The sequence below is a fragment of the Podarcis pityusensis genome, assembly GCF_964106645.2.
Source record: "Podarcis pityusensis genome assembly, chromosome: 14".
Taxonomy (NCBI): Eukaryota; Metazoa; Chordata; class Lepidosauria; order Squamata; family Lacertidae; genus Podarcis; species Podarcis pityusensis.
The window spans coordinates 644,570-669,211 of record NC_138039.1 but is presented as its reverse complement, the minus strand read 5'-3'; the positions used below and the strand labels follow the sequence as shown (position 1 = coordinate 669,211).

At 57.3% G+C, this 24,642-nt stretch overlaps 2 protein-coding genes across 3 annotated transcripts; one reads left to right on the top strand and one right to left on the bottom strand.

The window, feature by feature from the left end:
- The first annotated feature begins 372 nt into the window (after positions 1–372).
- RGS11 (regulator of G protein signaling 11) lies at positions 373–11,019 on the top strand. Of its 2 annotated transcripts, none has more exons than XM_080981377.1 (17): positions 373–459; positions 603–699; positions 936–986; positions 1,126–1,232; positions 1,775–1,826; positions 1,956–2,014; positions 2,128–2,204; positions 2,306–2,387; positions 3,860–3,928; positions 6,007–6,030; positions 6,996–7,057; positions 7,376–7,489; positions 7,679–7,794; positions 8,342–8,429; positions 9,737–9,875; positions 9,983–10,065; positions 10,184–11,019. In XM_080981377.1, the coding sequence occupies exons 1-17, from the start codon at positions 397–399 to the stop codon at positions 10,335–10,337; spliced, it is 1,437 nt and encodes a 478-aa protein (XP_080837503.1). In that variant the 5' UTR covers positions 373–396; the 3' UTR covers positions 10,338–11,019. The 2 variants fall into 2 exon arrangements, with proteins under 2 accessions (XP_080837503.1, XP_080837502.1); XM_080981376.1 differs by having other exon boundaries at positions 6,001–6,030.
- A 2,791-nt stretch (positions 11,020–13,810) lies between these two features.
- Positions 13,811–24,628, bottom strand: FAM234A (family with sequence similarity 234 member A). Its single transcript, XM_080981449.1, has 12 exons — positions 24,540–24,628; positions 23,225–23,512; positions 23,011–23,130; positions 22,730–22,909; positions 20,069–20,199; positions 19,773–19,905; positions 19,497–19,638; positions 18,524–18,664; positions 17,450–17,525; positions 16,091–16,243; positions 15,453–15,558; positions 13,811–14,907 (listed from the first exon to the last, which is right to left on the bottom strand). The coding sequence occupies exons 2-12, from the start codon at positions 23,478–23,480 to the stop codon at positions 14,696–14,698; spliced, it is 1,650 nt and encodes a 549-aa protein (XP_080837575.1). The 5' UTR covers positions 23,481–23,512; positions 24,540–24,628; the 3' UTR covers positions 13,811–14,695.
- Positions 24,629–24,642: the final 14 nt, after the last annotated feature.

Here is a 24,642-nt window from a genome sequence, read left to right as displayed (position 1 = left end):
GAAGGATGGCGACGGCGACCCAAGACGGGACCCCCTCTGCTCTGGTCCGCCCCTTCTGGCCCACTCAGCGGTCCGGCCGAAGGAGCAGCCGCCTGGGCCAAGAGGAGGGAAGGGACTCGCCCGCCGGGCTGCTGCTTCTCGCCCCGCCCCAGCCCCGCGCAGACCTGAAGGAGCCGGACCGGGCGCTTCCCCGGGTTGGCCGCCCCCCGCTGCCGCGCTCTGCACGCGCGCAGAGGCCCCGGGCGCCAGGTGGAAGGCTGGCGGGGCAGGCCGGCAGGGGGCAGCCGAGAGCCGCCCGGCCTCCGGCCCGACGCCGCTGCCCCGCCGCAGAAGCGGCCACTTGGCGCCGCCGCCGCCCGCCTGCAGCAGCAGCCCGGCCGCTCGGGGGCCGCCGCCATGACCATCAGCGCCCTCCGCCCGGGGGGCAGCCCGCGCCTGCAGCTGCCCTGCCTGGCCAAGGTGGGTGGGGGCGGGCGGGGGGCGTCGGAGGTTGCCTTGGGTCTCCGCCAGCCCCGGAGGCGGCGGCGGGGTGGGGTGGGGAGCCCCGGGTCCCCCCCTCCGGGAGCCAGGGGGTCTGGGTCTGAGCGGCTGCCGCCCCGCAGATGGAGCGCGTGGTGCTGGGCATGCAGGACCCCGACATGGGCATCAAGCTGCGCAGTCAACGCCTCCTGCTCACGGTCATCCCGCACGCCATGACCGGTGAGTGAGTCTCCCCCGAGGGGGCGCCCCACAGCGCGCCCCGCCGCCCCTCTTCGCCTTCCCGGCAGCGGCGCCTCCCGCGGGGATCTCGGCGGCTGCGCAAAGCTGCCTCCGGATGGATGGATGGACAGGGAGGGCCGGTCGGAGCCCCGCCGGGGCGCCCCAGCAGTGACGGGGCCGGTGGGGGCGGGCGGCGCCGGGCTCCCCGCTGACCTGGGGGCTCCCTCTCCCCGCAGGATACGACATCGTGGAGTGGCTCCTGCAGAAATACGGCCTCTCGGAAGAGGGTGAGTCGCCGCTGCGCAAAGCCTCTGCCTGGCCCCGCGGAGCTGCTGGAGGGCGCGGCTGCGGGCGGGCTGATGTGCCGGGGGGCGGGCAGGGGGCGGCCGGGCGGGGGGCTGCTCACGACCCTCGTCCTTCCCGCAGAGTCCCTGCACCTGGGCAAGCTGATCGTGAAGCACGGCTACATCTACCCGCTGAAGGAGCCGCGCAGCCTCGCCCTGCGCGTCGACGAGACGCCCTACCGCTTCCAGGTGGGTCGGCCAGCATCTCTGGGGAGGGAGGAGGAGGAGGAGGCGGTCCTTCTCTCAGGCTCCGGGAAGCCTGGGGGGCGCAGAGTCGCCGTCTGCATCGGGCAGCCCCCTGCCAGGAGGGCCCTGGGGGTGGAGCAGCGCCGCCTCTGCAGGCCAAAGGGGCTTGGCTGGCTCTTGCCCCGCTCCCCCCAATCAGGCAGGGCCGGGTTAAGATCTCTCTAGAGGCCCTAAGCGCTTGGAAATTTGGGTCCCCCCATAGATATCTAATTCAAAATATAAACTATAATAAACTGCAGAATAGATTTTTGTTTTTCGAAATGAAACAAAACCTACAATCAGATAGAGAATAATATTTATTTTTATATACTTTATTTACATTTTTTTTTTGGGGGGGGGGAGGGAATCCCATACTTTTTCTAACTGCAAAGTCCATGGTAAATCCGGCAGTGGGAGATGTCTGTGGTGCCCTCTTTCCTTTATGCCCTTGGCAGGTGCTGCTTTCGGTCCATAGTTAATCCGGCCTCTCTCTCTGCGCTCCACAGACCCCCTATTTCTGGATGAGCACCAAGTGGCCAGCGACTGACCTGGATTATGGTGAGAGCCACTTCTCTGCCCCCCCAAGAGCCAAGGGAGTCCCAGGAGACCTCTGGGCAGCTTGACCCCAGGCAGTAGGGGAACCCCCAAGCAGGTTCCCTGGCCAGTGACAGACCCTCCCTTTTCCAGCCATCTACCTGGCCAAGAAGAACATCCGTAAGCAGGGAGAGCTCATTGAGCATGAGAAGGTAAGGGGAGGGGGCATGGTGGGTGGGGGCAGGGGGGAGGGGGGAGGGGGGAGTGCAGCCCCCTCTTCATGCTTCCTGGCTCCCGTCTTCTGGAATGACGGTATCCCCTGCAGGAAGATTACAACCAGCTGCACAAAAGGATCAACCACACCTGGGACTTTGTCGTTATGCAGGCCAGAGAGCAGCTCCGGTGAGTCTGTGGGGGGCAGGAGGAGGTGGCAGCCATGTGGGGTGTGGGGCTGGGAAGCCAGAGGCCCTGAAGCGCTGTCCCTCCTTCCTCTTGACCCCCAGGGCAGCCAAGCAGCGGCGGAAAGGCGACCGGATCGTCATCGAGTGCCAGGAACAGGCCTACTGGCTCGTCAACAGGCCCCCGGTGAGGCGCAGAAGGGGAGGCAGCCTAGCCTGGGAGAGGCTGCTGCCCTTGCAGGAGGCTGCCAGCCCCACTGTTCTCCTAACTTGCAGGGGCACATGGGGGGCAGGGGCTGTGTGCTGCTGTCAGCCAGCCACGCCCACCAGCCCCAGCTTCATGGCTGAGTCAGGATTTGAACTCGCATCCCTCCACTACCAGTCCAGCTCTCAGAAGGACACCAGAAGAGGCGTGTAGCCGGACTGCACCAAAGGCCCTTCTAGGCCGGGCAGATGCCTCCCAAGAAGGCCACAAGTACAGAGGCGTCTTTCCCATAGGGCTTAGTGGTGCATCGCGCCAGGGTGCCACCCTCTCAGGGGCACCCCAGCAAGTGGGGGAGCTGCGTGGCTTTGCTGGCGGCCTCCCCTTCCCCTGCATGCCCGCCAGCTGCGCCCTGCCAACCATATGCCCGGCGGGCGTGCAGCTTGCCTCCCAAGCCTCTGCAGGGATTGCTCTCCTGCAGCGGCATGGGGGAGAGTTCTGCCCCCCAATGGCTGGCAGTGCGCAGCCACGGCCACCCCAACACTATCCATGGTAATTTGGGGGCGCTGGGCAGATATTTGCACCCTGGTGCCGCATCTGCTAAAGACCGCCCTGCACAAGTGGGGCATGAGCTGAACAGCGTGACCCCTAGCAACTGGTGTTTAGGGGCAGACTGCCCATGAACAGGGAGGCTTTGTATGGCTTTTTGGGATGCAGGTGGCACAGTGGTCTAAACCACTGAGCCTCTTGGGCTTGCTGGTTGGCAGTTCAAATCCCCATGACCGGGTGAGTTCCCATTGCTCTGTCCCAGCTCCTGCCCACCTAGCAGTTTAAAAACACACCAGTGCAAGTAGATAAATAGGTACCATTGCGGTGGGAAGGTAAATGGTGTTTCCGTGCGCTCTGGATTCCGTCACGGTGTCCCATTGCGCCAGAGGCGGTTTAGTCCTGGTGGCCACATGACCCGGAAAGCTGTCTGTGGACAAACGCTGGCTGCCTCAGCCTGAAAGTGAGATGAGCCCTGCACCCCAGAGTCGCCTTTGACGGGACCTAACCATCCAGGGGTCCTTGACCTATATGGCTGTTACTGCTAATAGGTATCACACGAGCTTCTTGGCTCCCTTTCCCAGCCATCTCAGCTGCCGCCCCCCACTGCCCTGTTCTTCCAGCCAGAGTGGCATTGCAGAGGGGATGGCGTGGGCATCTCCTGGGCAGTGAGCTCCTCCTCCTGCGCTGGCCTCCCTTGCCCACGGGCAGCTGGGTCCAGAGCAGAGGAGGCCCCTGAGGCCCCTCCTTGACCCCTCTCACCCCGGGAGGCAGGCCAAGGATTTATCCTGCACCCCAGGGTGCCTCCAGGTTGGCGGCAGAGCAGGAACTTGGAGCCCCGCTTGCCCGGGCGCAGGGTGGGCATCCCGCTCTGGGAGGGAAGGGTAAAATCCAGCCTCTCTTGCTTGCAGCCTGGCAGCCTGAACGTGATGGAGGAAGGGCCGGAGAGGAGGAACTGCCAGAGCACCCGAGTCCAGCTGGTGAGTGCAGGAGGGGGGTGGTGGCAGATCTGGGGGGCAGTGGGGAGAGATGGCCACACTGCTGGGCCACCCTTGCCCTGGGCTCTGTGCCCCAGACCTCCCTGCATCAGAGCCTCTGGCATGGCCTGCTGGCTCCCAGCGATGCCCCCAGCACCTGCCTCTTGTTCACCCATGCTGGGGGGCACCTTCTGTGCCAGCCTTACCACCTGCTTTCACCTGGTGGTAGAGCGATGCCTGCCTTTGGCTTCCTTGCAAAGGCCTCTCTCTGTTCCCTGCTCCTCCATTGCAGTGGGAGAGTTGGCCGGCCCAGGGTGGGGCTGGCAACCCCCACCTGCGCCTGGCCCCACTGTGGGTTCCCCTTTGGTGAGGACATGCCTCTGTGTTGACTTTCCTCTTTCTGGAAGGTGCCTGTCGCCCTGGCTCCTTTTGCCCCCTCAGCAGCCCCCCCCCCCCCGGGCGTTGCAGATTATAATATTAATATAATTATTCATACTTCACCTTTTCCCCTAATGGGACTCAAGGCGGTTCACAGATATAAATAAGAACTGCTATAAACCTGGCTGGGGGGCAGAGGGTGGGCAGGAATTGTTAAACAACAATTAAACATTGATAGAAGTAAAACAGTATACTGTACGGCTCGAATATAAGTCACACCTGAATATAAGCCACACCTTTAAAATTCAAGGGGAAAAAAGAAAAATGCCGCTCCCTTAAAATTCCACAGGCGCTCAAACCCGTTCCCTTTTACCGTTTGTCTGTCTCAGTAGTGATCTCACAAAAAAAGCCAGTTTTTGTATGGCCATGAATTTAAGCCGCACTGTTAACTTTTCGTGGTCGGAATTTGGAAAAAAAAAGTGCAGAATGTAAATGGGTGAAATTGATGGTAACTGCAGCCAGAAAGGTTATAGTGAGTAATTGGAAAAATGCACAAGAGTTAGGGGTGAACCAATGGAGGAAAAAACTGAATAATATCGTAATTTTAGAATATCTAACGGTGAAGATACACAGAATGAAAGGGTTTAAGGTCAGTGTGAAAGAGGAGGATTGGTTTGAGAAGATTATTTGGGTAGGTTTGAACAATTTGGGGCAATTAAAATGTTAAAAGTTAGATAAACCTTGTGGATGGAGGAGTGTTAACGTATATAAAATTGTACATATCGTTGATTTGAATATTTTATTATTGATTATGTATACCCAATGTACCAACCGCCTGGGGGGTTTCACTGTTTGTGTTTTGGTTGTTGGTAAAAAATTAAAAAAATAAACTCTATATATATATATATGGGCCGATACGGTACATATAATAAATTCTATGGAAACCCTGCAAATAATGGCAATAGCAGCAGCCAGCACCAGCCTCTTCCTCAAAAGCAGACAGTTCCCCCAAACCTGAGGGAGCAAGGAGGACAGTGAGGAGGGAGCCAGCTGGGCTTCCCTAGGCAGAGAGTTCCAAAGTTGCCTGGGAGGAGCCACCACCGAGAAGGCCCTCCTTGCATCCCCACCAAGAAGGGCTGCAAAGGGGGGGAACGATGACGACTGAGGGAAGGGCCTCCCCCTTTGTGTACGGACTGCCCTCCTCGTACCTGTGATGGGAGGGGGGGGGTCAGGGCTGCGTCCGTCTCTCTGTCTCACATTGCTCTGTCTGCCTGTGCTCCCCCTCCCTCCTGACCACTGGGGTCTGTTTTCTTCTCTTCTGTCTGCCGCTTTGTCCGTCTGTCCGTCCACGTAAGTCACTAACACGGCCATGTAACTAACCCGCTGTTTGCCGCTGGGATGGGGGGGGGGCGGCTCGGCTTGCTGGTGGGTGGGAAGGGTCCCTTAGCCCCATGCTTCCTTTTGAGTGGGTGGGAGGAGGGGGCCCCCCATCGGGAGAGGTCTGAGCCTGGCGCTTTGCCCTCTTGCTTCAACTCTGGGCATCTCTGGTTAAAGGGAGTTTGGGGGCAGGGGAGGGAAAAGCCAGTGGGGGGGGGAAGCAGCAACCCAGGAGTCTGACCCTCTCTGAGAAGATGAGGGGGGCAGCGAGGCAAAGGCGGCCCCTGAGATTTGCTCACCTCTTTCTCTTCCCTTTCCAGGAAAAGAACACGGATTATTACAAACGGGAGGTGCGTTTATTTTTTGGGGGGGAGGGGGCTGAAGGGATACAGCAATCACAGAATTGTAGAGTTGGAAGGGACCCCCAGGGTCTTCTTGTCTCACCCCCTGCAATGCAGGAATCTCAGCTAAAGCATCCCTGACAGACAGCCATTCAACCTCTGCTTAAAATCTCCAAGGAAGGAGAGTCTAACACCTTCAGAATCCCCTTATAACTTGAAGCCATTCTTTGGGGTCCTACCCTCCAGAGCAGGAGACAACAAGTTGGCTCTGTCTTCCAGAGGACAGTAGTAGTAGTAGTAATAGTAGTAGTAGTAGTAGTAGTAGTAGTAATAATAGTAATAATAATAATAATAAATAAATTTATTCTTTAACCCCACCCATCTGGCTGGGTTTCCACAGCCACTTTGGGCGGCTCCCAACAGAATATTCAAAATAGAATCAAACATTAAAATCTTCCCTAAACAGGGCTGCCTTCAGATGTCTTCTGAAAGTCAGATAGTTGTTTATTTCCTTGCCATCTGATGGGAGGGCGTTCCACAGGGCGGGTGCCACCACTGAGAAGGCCCTCTGCCTGGTTCCCTGTAACCTCACTTCTCGCAGGGAGGGAACCGCCAGAAGGCCCTCGGATCTGGACCTCAGTGTCCGGGCTGAACGATGGGGGTGGAGACGCCATGTTCCAGACTCGGTCTGGGGAACACGGGAGGGTTTTGTTTCCTTCCTAGTTTGCCCAGTCGGGCCTGCGGCTCCTTCTGGGGGTCGGGGGGAGACCCTCCTTACCTCTTGAAGGGTTAATGTGGGAGGCAGGTGGGCCAAGCTCTTGGTGGGCCAAGAGCAACGCAGGTCAAGATCAGGAGGTGCCCTTTCCTGCCTCCCTTGAGGCTGCTGCTGAGATGTCTTGAGCCAGTTGGAGTGGGTGGGTGGGAGGGGGTTGCAGGCAGCTCCTTGACCCCCCCCCCCGTTCTCTTGGACGCAGATCCGCTACTGCCGCGCCGCCATGGGCAGGACAAGGGTCAAGTCTTCTGTCTGCCTGGAAGGGTGAGTGGCAGCGCCAGGGCTGCCAGCTGGCCAGGGGCTTCCAGGGGCTTCCAGGGGCAGGTGGGGCTCACCTGGGGCTCTGCAGGTGGAACAACAACGGGCCCAGGTGGTGGCACCCACAGGTCACTTTCCCCCAGGAGGACGAGGAACCAGGAAGAAGCAATCTTTGGGTTCCTTCAGCGAACCAGCCACAAATCCACCTCACAGTTGCCTCGTCCTGCCCACATTTTGCCAGTTGCGGTTCCAGTCCTTGCTGTACCTGGCAGCAAAGAAGCCCCCCACCGACTCCCCACCCCCCACCTCCTGCTGCCTCTGCAGGTACCTCAAGTTCAACGAGCAATACGTGCCGCACGATCCCATCATGTCCGGCTGCCTCCCCAGTAATCCCTGGATCACAGACGACACCACCTACTGGGCCATGAACGCCCCCACGTAAGTGCATCGCCCCAATAGGTGGAGGTGCCCCAGATGCCTGCCCGGCCCCCTCCCTGCCAGCGTCTGTGCTAGCCCCCCCTTGCCTGCCTTCCCTCCACCTCTCTCTTTGGGGAAAGGCCCCTTGGCTTTCAGGGGTCCCTCTGGGCTTGCATTACACCCTGACCCCCCCACCCCGCTTGCCTGCAGGGTGACAGCCCCCACCAAGCTGCGAGTGGAGCGCTGGAGCTTTGGCTTCAGTGAGCTGATCGGGGACAGCCTGGGCCGGGTGCAGCTCCTGGAGTTCCTCAAGAAGGAGTTCAGTGGTAGGTCCAGCTTTAATAATAATAATAATAATAATAATAATAATAGATTTATTTATACCCCTCCCATCTGGATGGGTTTTCCCAGCCACTCTGGGAGGCTTCCAACAAAATATTAAAAATACAATAAAACATCAGACATTAAAAACTTCCCTAAACAGGACTGCCTTCAGATGTCTTCTAAAAGTCAGATAGTTGTTTATTTCTTTGACATCTGATGGGCAGGCGCCACCACCAAGAAGGCCCTCTGCCCAGTTCCCTGTAACTTGGCTTCTTGCAGCGAGGGAACTGCCAGAAAGCCCTCTGCACTGGACCTCAGTATCCGGGCAGAACAATGGGGGTGGAGATGCTCCTTCAGGTATATAGGGCCGAGGCCATTTAGGGCTTTCAAGGTCAACACCAACACATTGATTTCTGCTCGGAAATGTATTTTTGCTTCTGGGGAGCGCAAGAGCAAGTTGCCCCCCATCGTCCTTTCCCCCGGGGCCCTCCGTGCTGCCGCCTCTTCAGCTTCTTCTAACTCTCTCCTCTTCCTCTCCTGCTTCTCCAGCCGAGAACCTGAGCTTCTGGGAGGCCTGCGAAGAGTTGCGCTACGGAGAGCAGGCCCGGATTGAGGAGATTGTGGACTCCATCTACCAGTAAGCGCCTTGCTCTCCTCCCCTCGCTGGCTCCCGAAGGCCTGGCCTGCATGGCCGGCCCAAGGCGTTTTGCTGCCCGAAGCCGAGGAGCAGCCTCCTCCCCGTCCCGTTCCATCCGCGAAATCTCCGCGGACCCTCGGATCTTGTTTCTGCCTTCTCTGCTGCACCCCAAAAGGCAGCGGCTGAGTTTAGCAGGTGCAGGACGGGTTGCAAAGCACTCGCCCACCCAGAGCTCCCTGCGCTTGCTGGTCTTCAATCTTGGCCGCCCGAGGTAGCTGCCTCATGGTAGGGCCCAGTGGCGTAGCGTGGCAGGTGCAGGCGGGGCCGGCCGCACCGGGCGCAACATCGGGGGGGGGCACTCGCACTCGCAGCTCTCTGCCCCTACCTGGCTCACTCACTCTTCTCTCACTGCAGTGCTGGCTGTGCGAATCCGATCCGAGCCGCCGGGTCGCCGCCCACTGTGGAGGGGGGGGGTGCCAGGCGAGTGCTAAAATCCACGGGTTAGGGGGCGCAAATTACTTGCCTTGCCCCGGGTGCTGACAACCCACGCTACGCCACTAGTAGGGCCGGCCCTGGGTGGCCTCTCACCTCTAGGGGGCTCCAATGGGGCTGTTTGGCACGTCTCCAGAGCCTTCGCCTCTCCCTTCCTCCCAGCCCCAGAGGAACCTGGACCTCCAAGCCAGGCTGGGTTTCCCGGACCCCACACAGGCGTGCCCACCTGTAGTGTTCCCAAAGCAAGGAAGGATTGGACTCTGATTAATAAAATACACACGAGGCTTGACCAGCCAGACTCTGGGAGGGGTGCCAATAATAATAAACCTCTCCACCCTTCAGTCCAGGTCGTTTTATGCACAAAAGAACTTTTTACGCAGTGTTCGTAAGAACCAATCAGATTTCCTCTGAGCATTTCAAAACCCTCACGTGGGGACAAAGTTAAAACTAGAAAGAAACTATTTCCTACTTGAGCATGCATAGTAGTCCAGAGTAAAGAAAACAGGAATAAAAGGAGGAATGCAACCGGCCTGTGTGTTTAGAATGCTTATACTTAGAATGTCAGGCGTAGAGAAAGCAAATGGCAGAGGTGGGAGAGGCTTGTGGGATTCGATCAGAAACTATTGTCAATGAATCAAACCCAGTCAACGCAATGCTTTCGTCGCGGACACAATGGCTTGCTTCATTTTTCATGATTCCTCATAGCAATCCCACCTGACCCCCCACACTCTGGATATTTGCACCCCTACACCCACCCATGCCAGGAGCTCTCTGCCCCCCCCCGCCCATGCCAAGGCAGCTCTTGCTCCCTCCAGGCAGTTCCTGGCCCCCGGGGCCACCCGCTGGGTGAACATCGACAGCAAGACGATGGAGAGGACTCTGGAAGGCATTAAGACCCCCCACCGCTACGTCATGGATGACGCCCAAATGCACATCTACATGCTGATGAAGAAGGTGCGGAGCAGTCCTGGGGGTGGGTGCTCAGGGCTGGGCTGGGCTGGGGGTGCCTTGGCCATCGTCGCCCCCCCAGTCACCCCACAGCTCTCCCCCTTCCCTGCTAGGACTCCTACCCTCGCTTCCTGAAGTCCGATCTCTACAAGAACCTGCTGGCGGAGGCTGTCATCCCCCCGGAGACGAAGAAGCGGTGAGCGGATGGGGAGGGGGCCCGCAAGTGCCCCCACTTCAGGGAGGGTGGTGCCATGGGGTTGTGGGGAGATTGCCTCTCTGCAGTGTCAGACCGGACCCTTCCTCTCCCCCTGCAGGGTCTTTCCTTTCATGCGGAAGCAGCGCCACTCCAGCCCCAGTCCTGCCCTGCCGCCCCCCCAGGGGGACCACGAGGCAAAGGCCGAAGACAAGAGCAAAGCGGGGCCGCCCGCCCCGGTGGAGGAGGGGGGCGAAGAGGATGGTGGCACCTAGGACCCCCCCCCCCAATTCCCCTTGCCATCCACACACAGGCAGAAGGGCCTGCCTTTGCCCCGCCCTAGACAAGCACTGCTGACTCGCCTGGACGTCCCTCGACTGATGCTCATAACTGACCTTCCTGTATCCCCCCCCCCACTGGAACGAAGCCATATGATGCAGGAGCCCAGCACAGACGCATCACCTCCTCTGCCTTATCTGCTTCTTGGAGCACTGCCCCCCCCCCGACACTGTCTTGCCTCAGGAATTGCCCCCCTCCCTGCCTAGAGCGCCCACCTGCTCCCAGCCCCCCTCCTTCAACTGAGCAGCGTTCCTTGCCCCCCTCCCTCCCATGCACAACTGACTCAGGCTGTCCCCAAAACCCCAGAGGTGGAAGGCCTTGTGTGTGTGCCCCCCCTACGGGTCCTCCGGTGGTTTGTGAGGGACGCCACCCCTGGCCAGGCCTCCAGATGGGTCCCAGAGCAGGGTGGGGGTGTCCTTTGCTGCTACAGCTGCCCGAGGGGAGGGGGCAGCGCAAGGCCAGAAGGGCCGGGCTTTCTTCTGCTCTGCGGCCCCCCCCGCACCCACTCGGCCCTCCAGATGTCTTCCAGCACCTGTCCGGTGTGTGAAGGAGGTTGCAGCTGCTGCAAGATGTGTTCTGCAAAGATGGAATCCAATAAAAACCCGTAGGAACAGCAGAGATGTCTGGGGGCTGGTCAGTTTTTCTTCCTTTCTCCACCCAAAGAACTGGGGGCGGGGGGGGGGCATTTTCAGTCAACAGGGAGAAAGGGGTGGGGGCAAGGGAAGCAAAAGCTTCTCATTCTGGAGCCTCCGGGGTGCCTTTCCTTCCCCAAAGGGGGTGGCGGGGGTTTGAGCAGAGGGAGGGGGGGCAGGGAAGATGCCTGGCTTCAGGCAGCCGCAAGGAGTGGGGTGGCCTGCCTAGACTGCCTGCAATGGGGGGGGGGGGGAGCAGCGGATGAGACCCCCACAGTGCCATTCCTGCGTTGCGGGGGCTGGGCTGGATGACCCTTGTGGGTGGGTGGGGGGTCCCTTCCAACTCTTCTTCTTCATAGAGTTTATATACTGCCCTATACCCGGGGGTCTCAGGGTGGTTCACAGAATAAAATCAAGATATAAAACCACAAAATACCTAATAAAAACAAAAACAAGGCAACAGCCCACCCCCCACAAAAAACAGATTTTAAAAGAGCATAGGCTGTAAATCAGATCATCCAAAGGCCTGGCACCTAAAGGTGTATAGTGAAGGCACCAGGTGGACTTCCCTGGGGAGAGCATTCCAGAGATGGGGAGCCACTGCAGAGAAGGCCCCATTCTCGTGTTGTCACCCTTTGGACTTCCCGAGGTGGTGGCAAACAGGGAGGGCCTAAGAAAGAGGTATGGAAAGAGGTGGTTCTTGAGATATTGCCGTCCTGAGGCGTTTAAGGCTTTATAGGTCAAAACCAGCACTTGGAATTGGACCCGGAAACTAATTGGTAGCCAGACCAGGATCAGTGTAAGATGCTGACACCGTCTTGCTCCAGTGAGCAACCTGGCTGCTGAATTCTGCGCCAGCTGAAGTTTTCAGAGGCAGCCCTACGTAGAACGCGTTGCAGTACCCTGAACTTGAGGTTACCAACTCTACAATTCTAACACCCATGTAGTCCCTGGGGAAGATAATCAAAGAGCTCAGGGACCAGCCGTGTCCATCTGCTCCATGCCACCCCCCCTCAGCCCCAAATCCCCAGCGAGGATCTTTCCGCATTTCTGGGGCTTGGGAGGTATTTGCCATCTGCCCAGTAAGGAGATTAGTAGGGGCTGCAAAGCTCCGCTCTCCCATTGCATTTCCCCAGCAGAACCTGGAGAGCCTTAAGACCCACTTGGCCCCATCTTTGAGCGGGGGGTTGCAGCAGAGTCCCTCTCTCATTCCCCTGGCAGGCGAGCGGCGCAAGAGGGCCGCTTTGCCCCCGACATTTCTGCCTGGCCCACCAGTCCTCACGCCTGGGGGAAAGTGGGGCAGGGCATCCTCTTAGCCTGGCACTGCTGCCGTTTCCCTCTCGCTAATCCCAGCGTGGCATGCTGCCGCCACCGCTGAACAGATGCCAGCAAAGCACTTTCGGAGCAGATGGGGGCCGAGGGCTGGAAGTCAGCCGGGACCCCCTCTGGCTGCACAACAGGGGCGTGGGGGGGTGCGTGCGTGTGTGTGTGTGTGTGTGTGCGCACAGCTGAGGGGGGCAAGCCAAGCCCCCGGTGCCAGGGCCAAGACCTGCTTCTGCAGTTCCTGCTGTGGCTCTTTTTCTGGTGCCGCTGTGCTAATGATAATAATAATGATAATAAAATTTATTTATACCCTGCCCATCTGGCTGAGTTTCCCCAGCCTCTCTGGGGCCGCTCCCAATCGAGTGTTAAAAACAATACAGCACTAAATCTTAAAAACTTCCCTAAACAGGGCTGCCTTCAGATGTCTTTTAAAGATAAGAGAGCTGCTTATTTCCTTCACATCTGAAGGGAGGGCGTTCCACAGGGCAGGCGCCACCACCGAGAAGGCCCTCTGCCTGGTTCCCTATAGCTTCGCTTCTCGCAATGAGGGAACTGCCAGAAGACCTTCGGCGCTGGACCTCAGTGTCTGGGCTGAATGATGGGGGTGGAGACGCTCCTTCAGGTCTACTGGGCTGAGGCTGTTTAGGGCTTTAAAGGTCAACACCAACACTTTGAATTGTGCTCAGAAACGTCCTGGGAGCCAATGCAGATCTCTCAGGACCGGTGTTATATGGTCCTGGCGGCCGCTCTCCCAGTCACCAGTCTGGATGCTGCATTTTGGATTAATTGCAGTAGCTTTGACGGAGGGACTCCTCCTCCAGCTCCTGTTCCCAGGGGATGCAGCGTGGAACAAAGTGCAGGAGCAGAGCGGCTGCTTGGCATGCAGAAGCCCTTTCCCGTCAGCCTCTCCCAGCCAAGCTCTGGCTCCTTGGACGACTCCTGCCTGGCAGCGTAGGCAGCAGCAGGCCGTAGGGACCAACGGCCTCACTGAAAACCTGCACAGGGAAAATTCTGCCGAAGCACAGAGGTCCTCTTGCTTGCCTGAGCCCAGGAGGAGGCAGGCAGGTCTCCGGCAAGGGCACGGCCGACCCAGGACTTGGCAAGACTGCAAACGCTCCCTTCTTGTGTCAAGAGACGCTTCCAGGTACCGAAGGGCTTATTGGAGCGAAGGAGGGGGCTGCCCTGCCCCCACCCCCCAAACAGGATTTGGCATAGAACCAGGTCACCGGATTCTCCTTGCCAGTCTGGAGGATTTGAATTTGGGCCTGGGGTGCAAGCGAGCCACGGCCTCTTCATCCCCGAGAGAGCATGGGCAGGGGGAGAGGGTGTCAAGAGGGGGGGCCTCTGCCCACTGCGCCTCCTTCCTTCCCCCCCAAGTGAATGCCATAGGTTTGGTGGCCCAGCTCATTCTGGCGACCGAATGCAGGAGCCCCAAGATAGAACAAAAACGGAGGTTGTGGACAAGGAACCAGGATTTATTGAAACCACAATAGCAGCAGCAGCAGCAGCAATGAGCTGGCCAAGTCCCCGCCTCCTCAGGCGCAAGAGGTGGCCCTGCGTGCGAAACCTCCACCACCAAAGCCCAAAGGAAAACCCTTCGAGAAATCCCCGAAGGCGGAAAAGCAGCCCCGTCGGTTCCAGTCCTGGTGGTGGGGGGTGGGCCGCCTGGGCAGAGGATGCTGTGGGGGGGGGCAGGTTTCAGGCCCTTCCCCTTGCAAAGCACCCAACCCCCTTCCTCCTACCTGCGCCAGGCGGGCCCTGAAGCCAAGGCCAGCAGGGAGGCAAGGCAGGCGCCTGGGGAAGGGGGAGCAAGGGAGAGCCCCCCCCCGCCCCCAGGCTGCTGCCCCTGAGGCCTGCAGGCCAGGGTCCCACTGAGCCCTCAAGGCCCCCACCCCCAAACGACTGGCCCTGGCTCCCAGTCGGTGGAGGCAGCAGTGAGGGAGGGAGGAGCTGGGCAGCCAAGGGAGTGGGGGCTGCAGACATCAACCCCAGTGAGGTGGGGGGTGCTGCGCCCTCTCCTCCCCCCAGGAGAGTCCATTGGTGGGGGAGCCTTCCAGTGCCAGTCAAGGGGCCACACGCTTGCTTGCCCCCCAATCCAGGCCTCCACAAAGACCGAGAGAGGGAGCCTTTGCAGCAGGAATCCCCAAGGGAAAGGGCCCTGGATGCGGGCGAGGAGCAGCGCTGGGAAGGCCGCCTCTGCCCCCTCCTGCCATGCCAGCCCTGCCCATCGTCAGCCTCGCGGTGGCTCTTCTCTGCCTTCTGGCACTGCGGGAAGCCTCTGCCGGCCTCGGGTCCTCCGGGGTCGTCCTCTCCCTGCATCCCAGCCTTGCCGGCGGCGCTCACTGGGGGCTGCGGTACCTCATCCTGAGGAAGCGCTCCCGGACGCTCTGCTCGCTGTTCTGCGCCACCTGGTTGAGCCAGATCACGCGGCTGCCGGCGATGGCCTCCTTCAGCTTCCACTTCGACAGCATCACTTGCCCGGGGGCCTGCCCTACCTGGGGCCCCGTCAGGAGCACGTAGCAGGCGTGGCGGCTCCGCTCAAAGAGCACCCCTGGAAGTGAAAGAGGGTGAAGGATTGAGGGGGGAGGCAGCAGCAGCAGCAGCAGCAGCAGCCTCCTCCTTCTCACAGCTGCCCAGCTAGCATGGGGAGGCCCCCGTCTGTCAAGAGTGCTTGCAGGAGCCAGGCCCCGTGACCAACAGGACTCTGCAGGACCGGGGCCTTCCTAAGTATGTTCGGAAGAGGCAAGGCGTGGCCACACAGGTGAGGTAACTCACAGCACCTGGTGGCAAGAGCTGGGAAGGGTTATAAGGTCAGCATTTCCCTTCGGCTCTTTGCCACAGCAACTCATTTCCTGCCTTGCTGCGTTTGGCTTCTTGCTTCCTGATCCTTGAACCTTGGCTTCTTGACTCCTTGCTTCTTGATCCTCGGACTCCTGATTTCGTGACTCCTTGCTTCCTGACCCTCAGACCCTTGACTTCCTGACTCCTGGCTTCTGGACGCCCGTTCCTGCTCCCACCCCGCCATCTTGCCCCCGGTCCTGATGTCCCCTGCCGGGACTTTGATTGCCCGTGAACCGGACCATGACACCGACTTACCCTCAAAGGCCACGATGTGCTCCGTGACGTTGCTCGTCTCCAGGAGGACATTGGGCAAGGCGGGGTGGAACAGGTACAGTTGCTGCTGGGCGCCATCCCAGGACCCCTGGCGCCAAGAGAGAAGAGAGAGCTGCAGCCCAGGCGCCAGGCAAGGGCAAACTGCGCAGAGCAGGCCCCGCCAGCAAGACCCCCCATAACACACGGAGGCAGCGCATTCCCTGCCTGAAAGGTGGGCTGGCAAGGTTGTGGCAATTAGGGAAGGCGATTCTGTTATGCGGTGGCAGAGGAGAGGGGCAGGGGCACCGGGGCAACTCTGTGCCAGTGTGACTGTCGCCCCGGGCACACAAAGCCAGACATGTGGGAAGGCTGGTGGGTTCAGAGGGCTTTCATGGAATTGCAGTGGAGTTGGGAGGGAGCACAAAGGTCGTTAGTCCAACTGCATGCAAAGTCCACTCTTTTGCCCAACGTGGGGCTCAAACCGACGACCATGGGGTTAAGAGTCTCATGCTCTACGAACTGAGCTAGAGATTCCTAAAGGCAAATTCCATTCAGCTAGCCCCCCCCCCCCGTCCAAAGCCAGCTGACAGAAGGAACAGTTTCTTTGCATTCCCTCCCTGCTACAGCCACCCTCCACTTACCGTTCCGTTTGCGTCCCTCTGGTACAGGCCCCAGAAGAGGAAGACCGATCTGCGGTCGAGGGTGGACAGGGTGGCCGGCCGGGGGCTGTCCGAGAGCAGCTGCAGGCCGGCCTCCCACTCGATGTCGCCGGAGGTGCCTTCCATGACCATGACCTGCGGGGAAGAGGCCCACCTTAGAGGGTGCCGCCTTCTCAGGTCCTCAGCGCTCTTCTCCACAGCCCCTGCCGCCAAGGAGCCCCTCCGGGCGCTTCTGCCACGGGGTGCTGGGCGAGGCAAAGGCTCTCAGCACCCAGAGGCTGCTCCATGGCAGGCCAGGACCAAGCCTAACCATCACACCTAAAAAATGCGTAACTTGCGGACCCTCCTTCACCAGATTTGCTCATCTTTAAGGAGCCACCAAAGTCCTGAGGGTGGGAGGTGGCGCTTTTGAGGGGGGTGACACTCTCTCTGAAGAGCAGGTACGCAACTTGGGGTCCTCCTGGGTGCACCGCTGTCGCTTGGGGCCTCCTTCAGCTTTGGCTGGTGGCCCAGCCGCGCCCCCACCTGCACTGGGACAGCCTAACCTCTGTCATCTGTCCTCCTGTAACCTCCAGGTCAGGTTACTGCAATGCGGCGCACCTGGGGCTGCCTCTGCAGATGCTTCGGAAACTTCAGCTGCTGCAGAATTCAGTGGCCACGATGCTCAGCAGGGCAAGGCGGTCTGAGCACGGATTGCCAACTCTGGCCCAACTGCACTGGCTGCCAATCAGTTTTGGGGCCTAATTCAAAGTACTGGTTTAAAAGCCTTCAATACCCCAAGGACTGCCTCTCCCCATACGAACTGACCGAGACCCTGCGACTGTCACCCGAGGCCCTTCTTTCTGTGCCCCATGCCCCTACTTCACAAGAGGTCTGGAGGGTGGCAACACAAAGACAGTCCTTTTTCGCGTTGTCTCTCATTTGTGGGGTCTTCTCCCCAGAAAGGCTTGCCTGGCGCCTGCTTCATGTGTCTTTTGACACCAGGCAAAAACATTCCCCTATGGCCTTTTTAATGGGGGGGGGGCAGGGCCCCAGGAGGCCAAAGGCATTGTTCTTGCTTGCTATTGTGCTGTGCATTTTTATGATAATTTTCTTGTTTATGCCCTGCCCACCTGGCTGGTTTCCCCAGCCACTCTGGGCATCTTCCAGCAAAATATAATAAATAATAAAATGCCAGACATTAAAAACTTTCCTGATCGGGGCTGCTCTTTTTTTTGCTGTAAACCACCCTGTGATCCTCAGATGAAGGCGGCATTTGAATTTAATTGATAAAAGAAACGGATCATAAAACTCTGCCTTTGCTGCAAGGGACTCCATGTGGCTGTGGGCCTTTAAACAAACCTTCTTCCCGGAAGAGTCTCTGCTCGTAACGATAACGTCGACCTCGTCCGGCCTGTAGGCTCCAAGCACAGGTTCACTGCAAGAGGGAGACGAGAAGGGGCTGAACGAGCCGTTTTCAGCAGCCCTGACTGGCACACCGGACCTCTCCCTCCTCCACCCCACCCTTCCAGAAAAGGGGGAAGAAATTGTTGGTTAAGAAGGGAAGCGGAGAAAGGGATTTATCTCCAGAAAGCTGTGGGGAAACTGTCAGCTTCGCCTTTGAGCCGGTGCCAATGACTGGGCTCAACCTCTTCAGCCCCGACTGGGCCAGGCGAGCTGGGAAGCACTTCCAGAGACTTTCCACTGAGGGAGAGCAGTTCTAAGTGCAATGGACTCACAACTCAGAGCTGTGAGCACCAACCTCAGCACCAACGTTAGCAGAGTACAGGAGAGTATGAATTGCATGAACGACGGCTCTGAAGCTTAACTTCTTTATTCTTTTACAGCTACTGCAAACTAAAATAAACTATAAACCAAAAACTAACGGAGGATACTGGACTGCATGACTGTTACAGTTTCTTATGCAGTCATCTTATCTCTACACAGATAACACTCAGACTCCCACAGAGTCAGGCTGGAGCGGAAGAAGCGATGAGCAGATTCCGCCCCCTCCTTTCTGAAAACATCATGAGAGTCTTAGAATGGGAGGGGTGAAATATTCACATCCTCCCTCTTTTCATACCAACTATTGCAGAATCTAACACATTTGCAATTTATGTACATACACAGAAAGTTGTTCCCTGTTAACTTTCCCGCTATTTATCTTCCTTTCTTCCTCCCTTCCCAGTTGCATAAGCCCTTCTCTTCCCTTGGGCATTCTGCCTGCGCTCTGGGCTGCGAAGCCCACCTCTAATTAATAGCTCAGAGCCTCACGCATGGCAAAACTACCGGCTGGCCTGTCCTCCTTTTCCCTTCTCCCTCCCGTGCGAAGTCACAGCTAAGGCCACTCTCCCTGTGCCCTGTGCCTGAGGATGAGGCACAAGCCAGAGTCGGACCCCACAGGTCATGGTTGTTGGCAGAAGCTGGCACCCTTACCTTAAGATGTGGGGTGTCTCTGTGACCCACATTGAGCCCAAGTGCCGCCCGTCCACCAGCTCAAGCATGTTCGATCTTGAAACCAGAAAATCGGCGCTCGAAGACACAGGCATCTTTGTCAGGTAGCGGATTTCTCCCGTGCTAAACAGGGAGGGACCGAGAGTGCTGGTCATTGCTCAGGTGGGCCCTCAGGGGGTGCTTGTGCCAGCTGGCACCAATGAGGGCAAGGGGAGGCTGGCGGGAGGAGACCCCACTGCCCTCCTGACCCCCAGAAGACGGGCTCTTCTGACAAAGGGAAAGAAGCACCTTCTTCTCTGTAGAACTTACAACAGCCATGTGAGGTGGGCCAGTATTTCCGTATTACAGGTGGAGGCTTCCCAGTGCTTTTTTTCTGGGGGTACGCATACCCCTAAACATTTTGTGAATCTAACGGGGGAAGAAACTAATTTTTATTTAAAAAAATTAGTTTCTTCTCTAGCCTGGTGAATCGTCAGTTCTGCTACTCCCTCCGATGGCAGCCTCATTTTCTGTCATGGTGTTTCCTGAGTCTCAGACGGAAGCGGGTGTTTAATGTGTGAAGTAGGAGTTGGAATCTAGCACAGTGATTGGTCCATTTTGTTGTTACCACCCTGATGGCAGCTTCCTTTCCCGCTGTAATGCATGTTCTTTGTACTTTTGTCCATTTACCGTATTTATTTCTCTTGGTTTGAACTTGAGTCAAAATGAGAGTACCCCTAAACATTTTCTAAGAAAAAAAGCACTGGGGCTTCCTAATACAAGGTCACCAACTGAACTGGCGACTTTTTGGCTCACAGCAACACTACCTCTCTCTCAACCCCACTTGCTGCTCTCAGACGTGGCCCTTTCTAGGAACTTACTTCTTCCCAAGTTCCCATCCGGCTTGCTCTGAACGCTACATATTCTCCCCAAGCCCCCCAATGGTCAATCCCGCCTCCCGCCCTACAAGCGGTACCTGAGCAAGGTGATTTGGCGCGTGGCGCTGTTGATCGCCGTCTCCCAGAGTGGATCTTCCGTCAAACCAGAGCTGCTGTGGGCCGGAGAGCTGAACGCCATCTGGCACAGCGCTTTCAGAGAGTAGCCGTAAAGGGCCTTTGCTGAGGGAGGAAGGGAGTCGGGTGAGCCAAGCAGCAGTGTCTTCACCAGACTCCAAAGAGCGTCTCTTCTCCAGAGACCAAGACTCTTCTCCTGGGCCAAGACGGGGCCTGTCTCCAGAGGGGGAAGGACTCACCTGTGTACAGCAGCACGTAGTGGGAGCCCTTCGGCGTGACCTGCATGAGGTGGCCGACTCTTCCCGGAAGATGCAAGGTCCCAACGGATCCAATCTGGGTGCCATGTTTCCCTGAATAGAAGTGGGCTTGTATCTGCAGAGCAAGCGAAGGCCATGGGATTCTCGCGCCTGGGGAGGAAGCTGAGCTATCCTGCCGCCGCCGCCACTGCCTGCCCAGTCTTAAAGAGGCTTGCATGGCAATGCTGAAGAAATGCCAAGTTTCCTCGCTATAGTTATCTATGGTTATTTAAGCTCACCTCCTCGCCCGTCTCAGCGAAGACCAAAAGGTCAGAAGTACTGTCTCCGTTGACATCTGGGATCTTCAGCAATGGACTCAGCACTGTCGAATTAGGCCCGAGGTCGGCAGCCTCATTCCAGAGAGTCTGGCCTGAGGAATAAGCAGGAAGGAAGGGCCTCGTGGGGTGAGGGGAGGAAGGGGACAAAGGACCGCAGTTCCCAGCATTTTGGGGGCCTTGGCCATGGCAGCCAACTCACACTCTCGGCCACAACTCTGCCTTTCCTTCCCTCTTGCCCACTTTCTGTTTTGGAACACAGAATATGGGCTAGAATAGAAATTTAAAACACTTAATTGATGCAACAAAAAAACAGCATAAAAGACAGTATAAAACGTGAATAACAATAAATTCAGAAATTCAAAAATCAATTTAAGGGGAAAATCCATCCAATAAACATTAGATGATCACCAGGGCTAGCTGGCTAAATTAGTCCTATTTGGGCCAGCGAGGAGAAGACAGGAGCTCCAATGCTCTCCTGGCTGTGGCATAAAGGTGGATGGCAGCAGAGCAGGCTCTGGCACCCAATCACAGAGCGGAGCTCACGGAATTAGACTCAGGTGGCCACTCAGTCGCTGATCCTTCCTGGGGCTGATCCAGCAGGCAGCTCTCTTGTCTGTCTGAGCGGAACGGAATCTCACTGTTGCTGCCCAGAGCAAAGCTGCGTCCAGTTAACTTAGCGCGAGCCCACTTGCAGGATGCAAAGGTGCCCCGTCAGTGAGATGGGTGCTCCTCACTCGATACAATACGATATCTTTATTGTCATTGTCCCATGCAGAACAATGAAATTGAAAAATCTACATAAGACATTCAACCCCCCTAAAAACTCTGAAACCCCATTTTAAAATACAATATACTCCTATAGGGACTTCTTATACTGTACTGCGTTTAAAACCAGAATTGCATTTGGGTAGAAACTCTTTCTCAGGGGGCTAGTCCTGGTCTTTATAACCCTGTACCTTCTTCCAGAAGGCAGAAGCTGAAAGAGATCATTTCCGGGGTGTGCACAATCCTGCGCTATCTCTGCTGCTTTCTTACGGCACCTGGCAGCATAGATTTGATCCAAGGTGGGAAGAGTGCACCCAGTTCTTCTCTCCGCAGTCTTTACAACCCTGGACAGCATTGTTTTTCCCCTGGCCGTGCAGCTCCCAAACCACACACACAGACACTCTCCGCAGTACAATGGTGAAATGCCATCAACAGGTCCTTGGAGAGATTATTTTTCCGGAGGATTCTCAGAAAATATAACCTCTGCTGTGCTCTCTTCATCAGGTCTTTGCTGTTTTCTCCCCAGGTGAGATCGTCTCTCAACTCCATTCCCAGAAATCGAAACACTGAGACCTGTTCCACTCCTTCATGAGAATGGAGAAATGCTCCCGGAAGACAAAAGGTATTGGGGAGCTGGTGACCCAGAGCCCTTCCTGCCTCCTCTGTCCCTTCCCCCTCCCTCCCTCTTGTTCAGTTTTTTGATGGTGTGAGAACAGTCTTCAGTGTCCTGGGAACATTGGGAGAAGCCCCCACATGCAGCTCCCTTAATCAGCTGTGGAGGACGTGTTACGCTATTCCATTCCACCTTAAGAGGAACAGGCATGACTGTTGTGTGTCACATGCCTGTTTACATTCCAGCACAGCCTGCTGGGAACTTCCGTTGTGTGTATAGCTTTTGCTTATGCTGTTTGCTTGGACACGAAGGGGAGCAGACATGTTTTTCCTCTGTCCTGATGCTGAATAAAATGCCTGTAAATACGCTTTACACAGCCTCTCTCTCTGCCCTTCCGTTGCAAAGAGTTCTTATCTCTGCTGGCTTGCATGCCCGGCTTCTGAAGCTCGGGTCGCAGTTACATGCTGATCCAAGGACCAGAGTTCGCCCGGCTGCTGGCTGGTGGGCTGGAGCCAGCTGGGGGCCTGCCAATTGCCCGTTCCCTTGGACGCATCCCAAAATAATGATGGGTACCTTCTTTGATGTTGGACCTTGTTTTGAGAAAGTGAGGCATTGGGAAGGGGTGGCTATCTATAAAATGGGACAGTTTGGGCAGCGTTTCTCTGAAGCTCGTGCACGGACTGATCGGCCGCAGGGCCCCGCAAACTGAGGCTACCTGGGGGAGTCGCTTCACCGCTTCTTGAGGATTTCCAAGTGGCAGATTTAAGTGCATGCTTGGTATGTACCGTATTTTTCGCTCTATAAGACACACCAGACCATAAGACCATAGTTTTGGGAGGAGGAAAACAAGAAAAAAAATATTCTGAATCTCAGAAGCCAGAACAGCAAGAGGGATTGCTGCGCAGAGAAAGCAGCAATCCCTCTTGCTGTTCTGGCTTCTGGGATAGCTGCACAGCCTGCATTCGCTCCATAAGACGCACACCCATTTCCCCTTACTTTTTAGGAGGGAAAAAGTGAGTCTTATAGAGCAAAAAATACGGTATATATTGCTTGCTGTTTTAGAATAATTTTTTTTAATCTTCTCACTCGCTTGCGTACTTTGTATTGCTCATGAATCTCATTTGAAAGGAACCACCTTGCCTTTGGCAAGACAACCCCCCCAACCCCCTCGTTGCCCCAGGAAGGTTGCCTGCATGCCTCTTGCCGTGACGCCCTGGGCAAGGGGCTGCTGGACACCTGCCTACCTGTCTCCAAGTCGATGGCTGCCAGGATGTCCGGCTCCCCTACAATGAGGCAGGCTGGGCTGTGATCCTGCTCCCCGGAGCAGTCCATCAGCAGGAGCTCTTGGGCGACAGGCCTCTGCCAGAGCGTGCTGCCGTTGGTGCCCGAATGAGCGGCCAGGAAGGCACAGGGGGAGGCCAAGCCTGGAGGAAGAGGAGCAGCCCATTCAGCCCCGGCGGCCTCCTCCCCTCTCTCCCCCAAGGAGCAGCCTCTGCAGAGCCGCTCAAGCCCCAGGAACCCTCACCTTGGCTGGAGCAAGAGCTGTTTGTGCTGTTGCTGCCGGCACTGGCAGCCTTGAAGGCAAAGAGGACATCCTGGACCCGGTCCTTGTTGACGTCCTGCATGGCCAGGAACGCGTAGGTTGCTGCAAAGAGGCCAGAATGGGGGGCTTCAGCGATGGGCCGCAAGCACCCGTGGGCCCCCAGGAGCGGCTGCGGCCCCTGCGCCCACGCACTCACCTGCGTCCTCGTAAGTTCTGCTCCACATCCTTTGGGAAATGGGCCTCACTGGGCACGGGATGATAAAGGAGAAGGCAAACACCACCGTGAGGCACAGGAAGAGGGAGAGGAAGAAGGCCGCCGTGCGCCATCGCGAGAGCCGCTTGAGCTTCTTGGGGGCCGCTTCCTTCTGGGTGCAGTTGGCCAGGCCCTCGGGACCTCTGCCCTCCTCGTTCTTCAGCGGGTGGATCTCGGCTTCCAGGTCTTTGCTCTCCATCCTAGCGGCTCTTTGGGGAAGGAGCTCGGATCCTGCCGCACACAAGGGGGCCTGGATCAGGCCAAACCAATGCCGCCCCGGCCCAGACCCACAGCGGCCAACCCAGCGCCCGCGGGGAGCTTGCCAGCAGGACAACAGCCCACTCGCCTTGCCCAGCAGCCGGCGTTCAGAACGGTGCTTTCATTGCTACAGTTTGTGGGGTTCGCGCAGAATTCACTTGTGCACAGTTGTTTTTTAATTAATTAATAATTATAATTAATATACTTAATAATTATAATAATAATAATATATAACTAATATAATTATATTAGATAATTTATTACGGTCAAAGACCAGCTTGCACAACACAAATAAAAACAGTGTTCATAAAAATAAAATATGCAATCAGAGCAGATTGCAGCAAAAGCTCATGAGTTAAAATTGAGATATATACATACACCCGTACAACTGAGATTTGGGCTACCATAGAAACTGACCCCGAGGCACCCCAAAGGGCAACTTCAGCATTTCCCTAGTAAGCTATTTTATTCTAGAGGATGAGCTGTGCCTACAAATAATATATTTATATTTAATATAATTAATAATATAGTTAATAATTATAGTCGTCATATGGGTTGAAATAATTAACGATGCTAGTCATCACGGCAACATTAGTAAAAATGATCATATGGTCTCTGCTGCTCGAGGCGGCTCAGAGTCAGGCCCACGGGCCCAATCCTTTGCCGCCGACGGAGCCCCGGATCGGGACCGCGGAGGCGGGGAGTGTCGCGCCCGGAGGAGGCGGGCTCCTTGGGGCGAGGGGGGATTCCTCCGCCTCCGCCCCCGGGCCCTGCAGGCCTCCGGACTACGACTCCCATGATCCCCCTGCGGGGCCGGCCTGCCGGGGCTGCTGGGAGTTGTAGTCCGGAGCCGGAAGGCGAAAGGGGCGCCCAGGCGGAGCCGGGCCCGGAGCCCCTCGGCAGCCCTCCCTCCGCTTCCGCGCCCGGGGGTCCTTCCAGCGCCCCCTGCCCCGCTCCCGGCGGCGCTCTGCACATGCCCAGGGGCGCCCTCGCGGCTTACCTCGCGGGGCGCAGGCGCTCCTTCCGACCGGTCCGGCCGAGGGGCGGGGCCTGGCCAGCGCCGGAAGAGCGCATGCGCCAAGCTCCGGCGCACCGACGTCACG

Bases quoted from the DNA above. Each gene is read 5' to 3' on its own strand.
- RGS11 (XM_080981376.1), top strand. From the start codon at position 397: ATGACCATCAGCGCCCTCCGCCCGGGGGGCAGCCCGCGCCTGCAGCTG. The intron at 700-935 runs GTGAGTGAGTCT...CTCTCCCCGCAG, and splicing joins CATCCCGCACGCCATGACCG to GATACGACATCGTGGAGTGG. The intron at 1,827-1,955 runs GTGAGAGCCACT...TCCCTTTTCCAG, and splicing joins AGCGACTGACCTGGATTATG to CCATCTACCTGGCCAAGAAG.
- FAM234A (XM_080981449.1), bottom strand. From the start codon at position 23,480: ATGGAGAGCAAAGACCTGGAAGCCGAGATCCACCCGCTGAAGAACGAG. The intron at 23,131-23,224 runs GTGAGTGCGTGG...GCCTCTTTGCAG, and splicing joins CAGAACTTACGAGGACGCAG to CAACCTACGCGTTCCTGGCC. The intron at 19,906-20,068 runs GTGAGCTTAAAT...CTTGCTCTGCAG, and splicing joins TCGCTGAGACGGGCGAGGAG to ATACAAGCCCACTTCTATTC.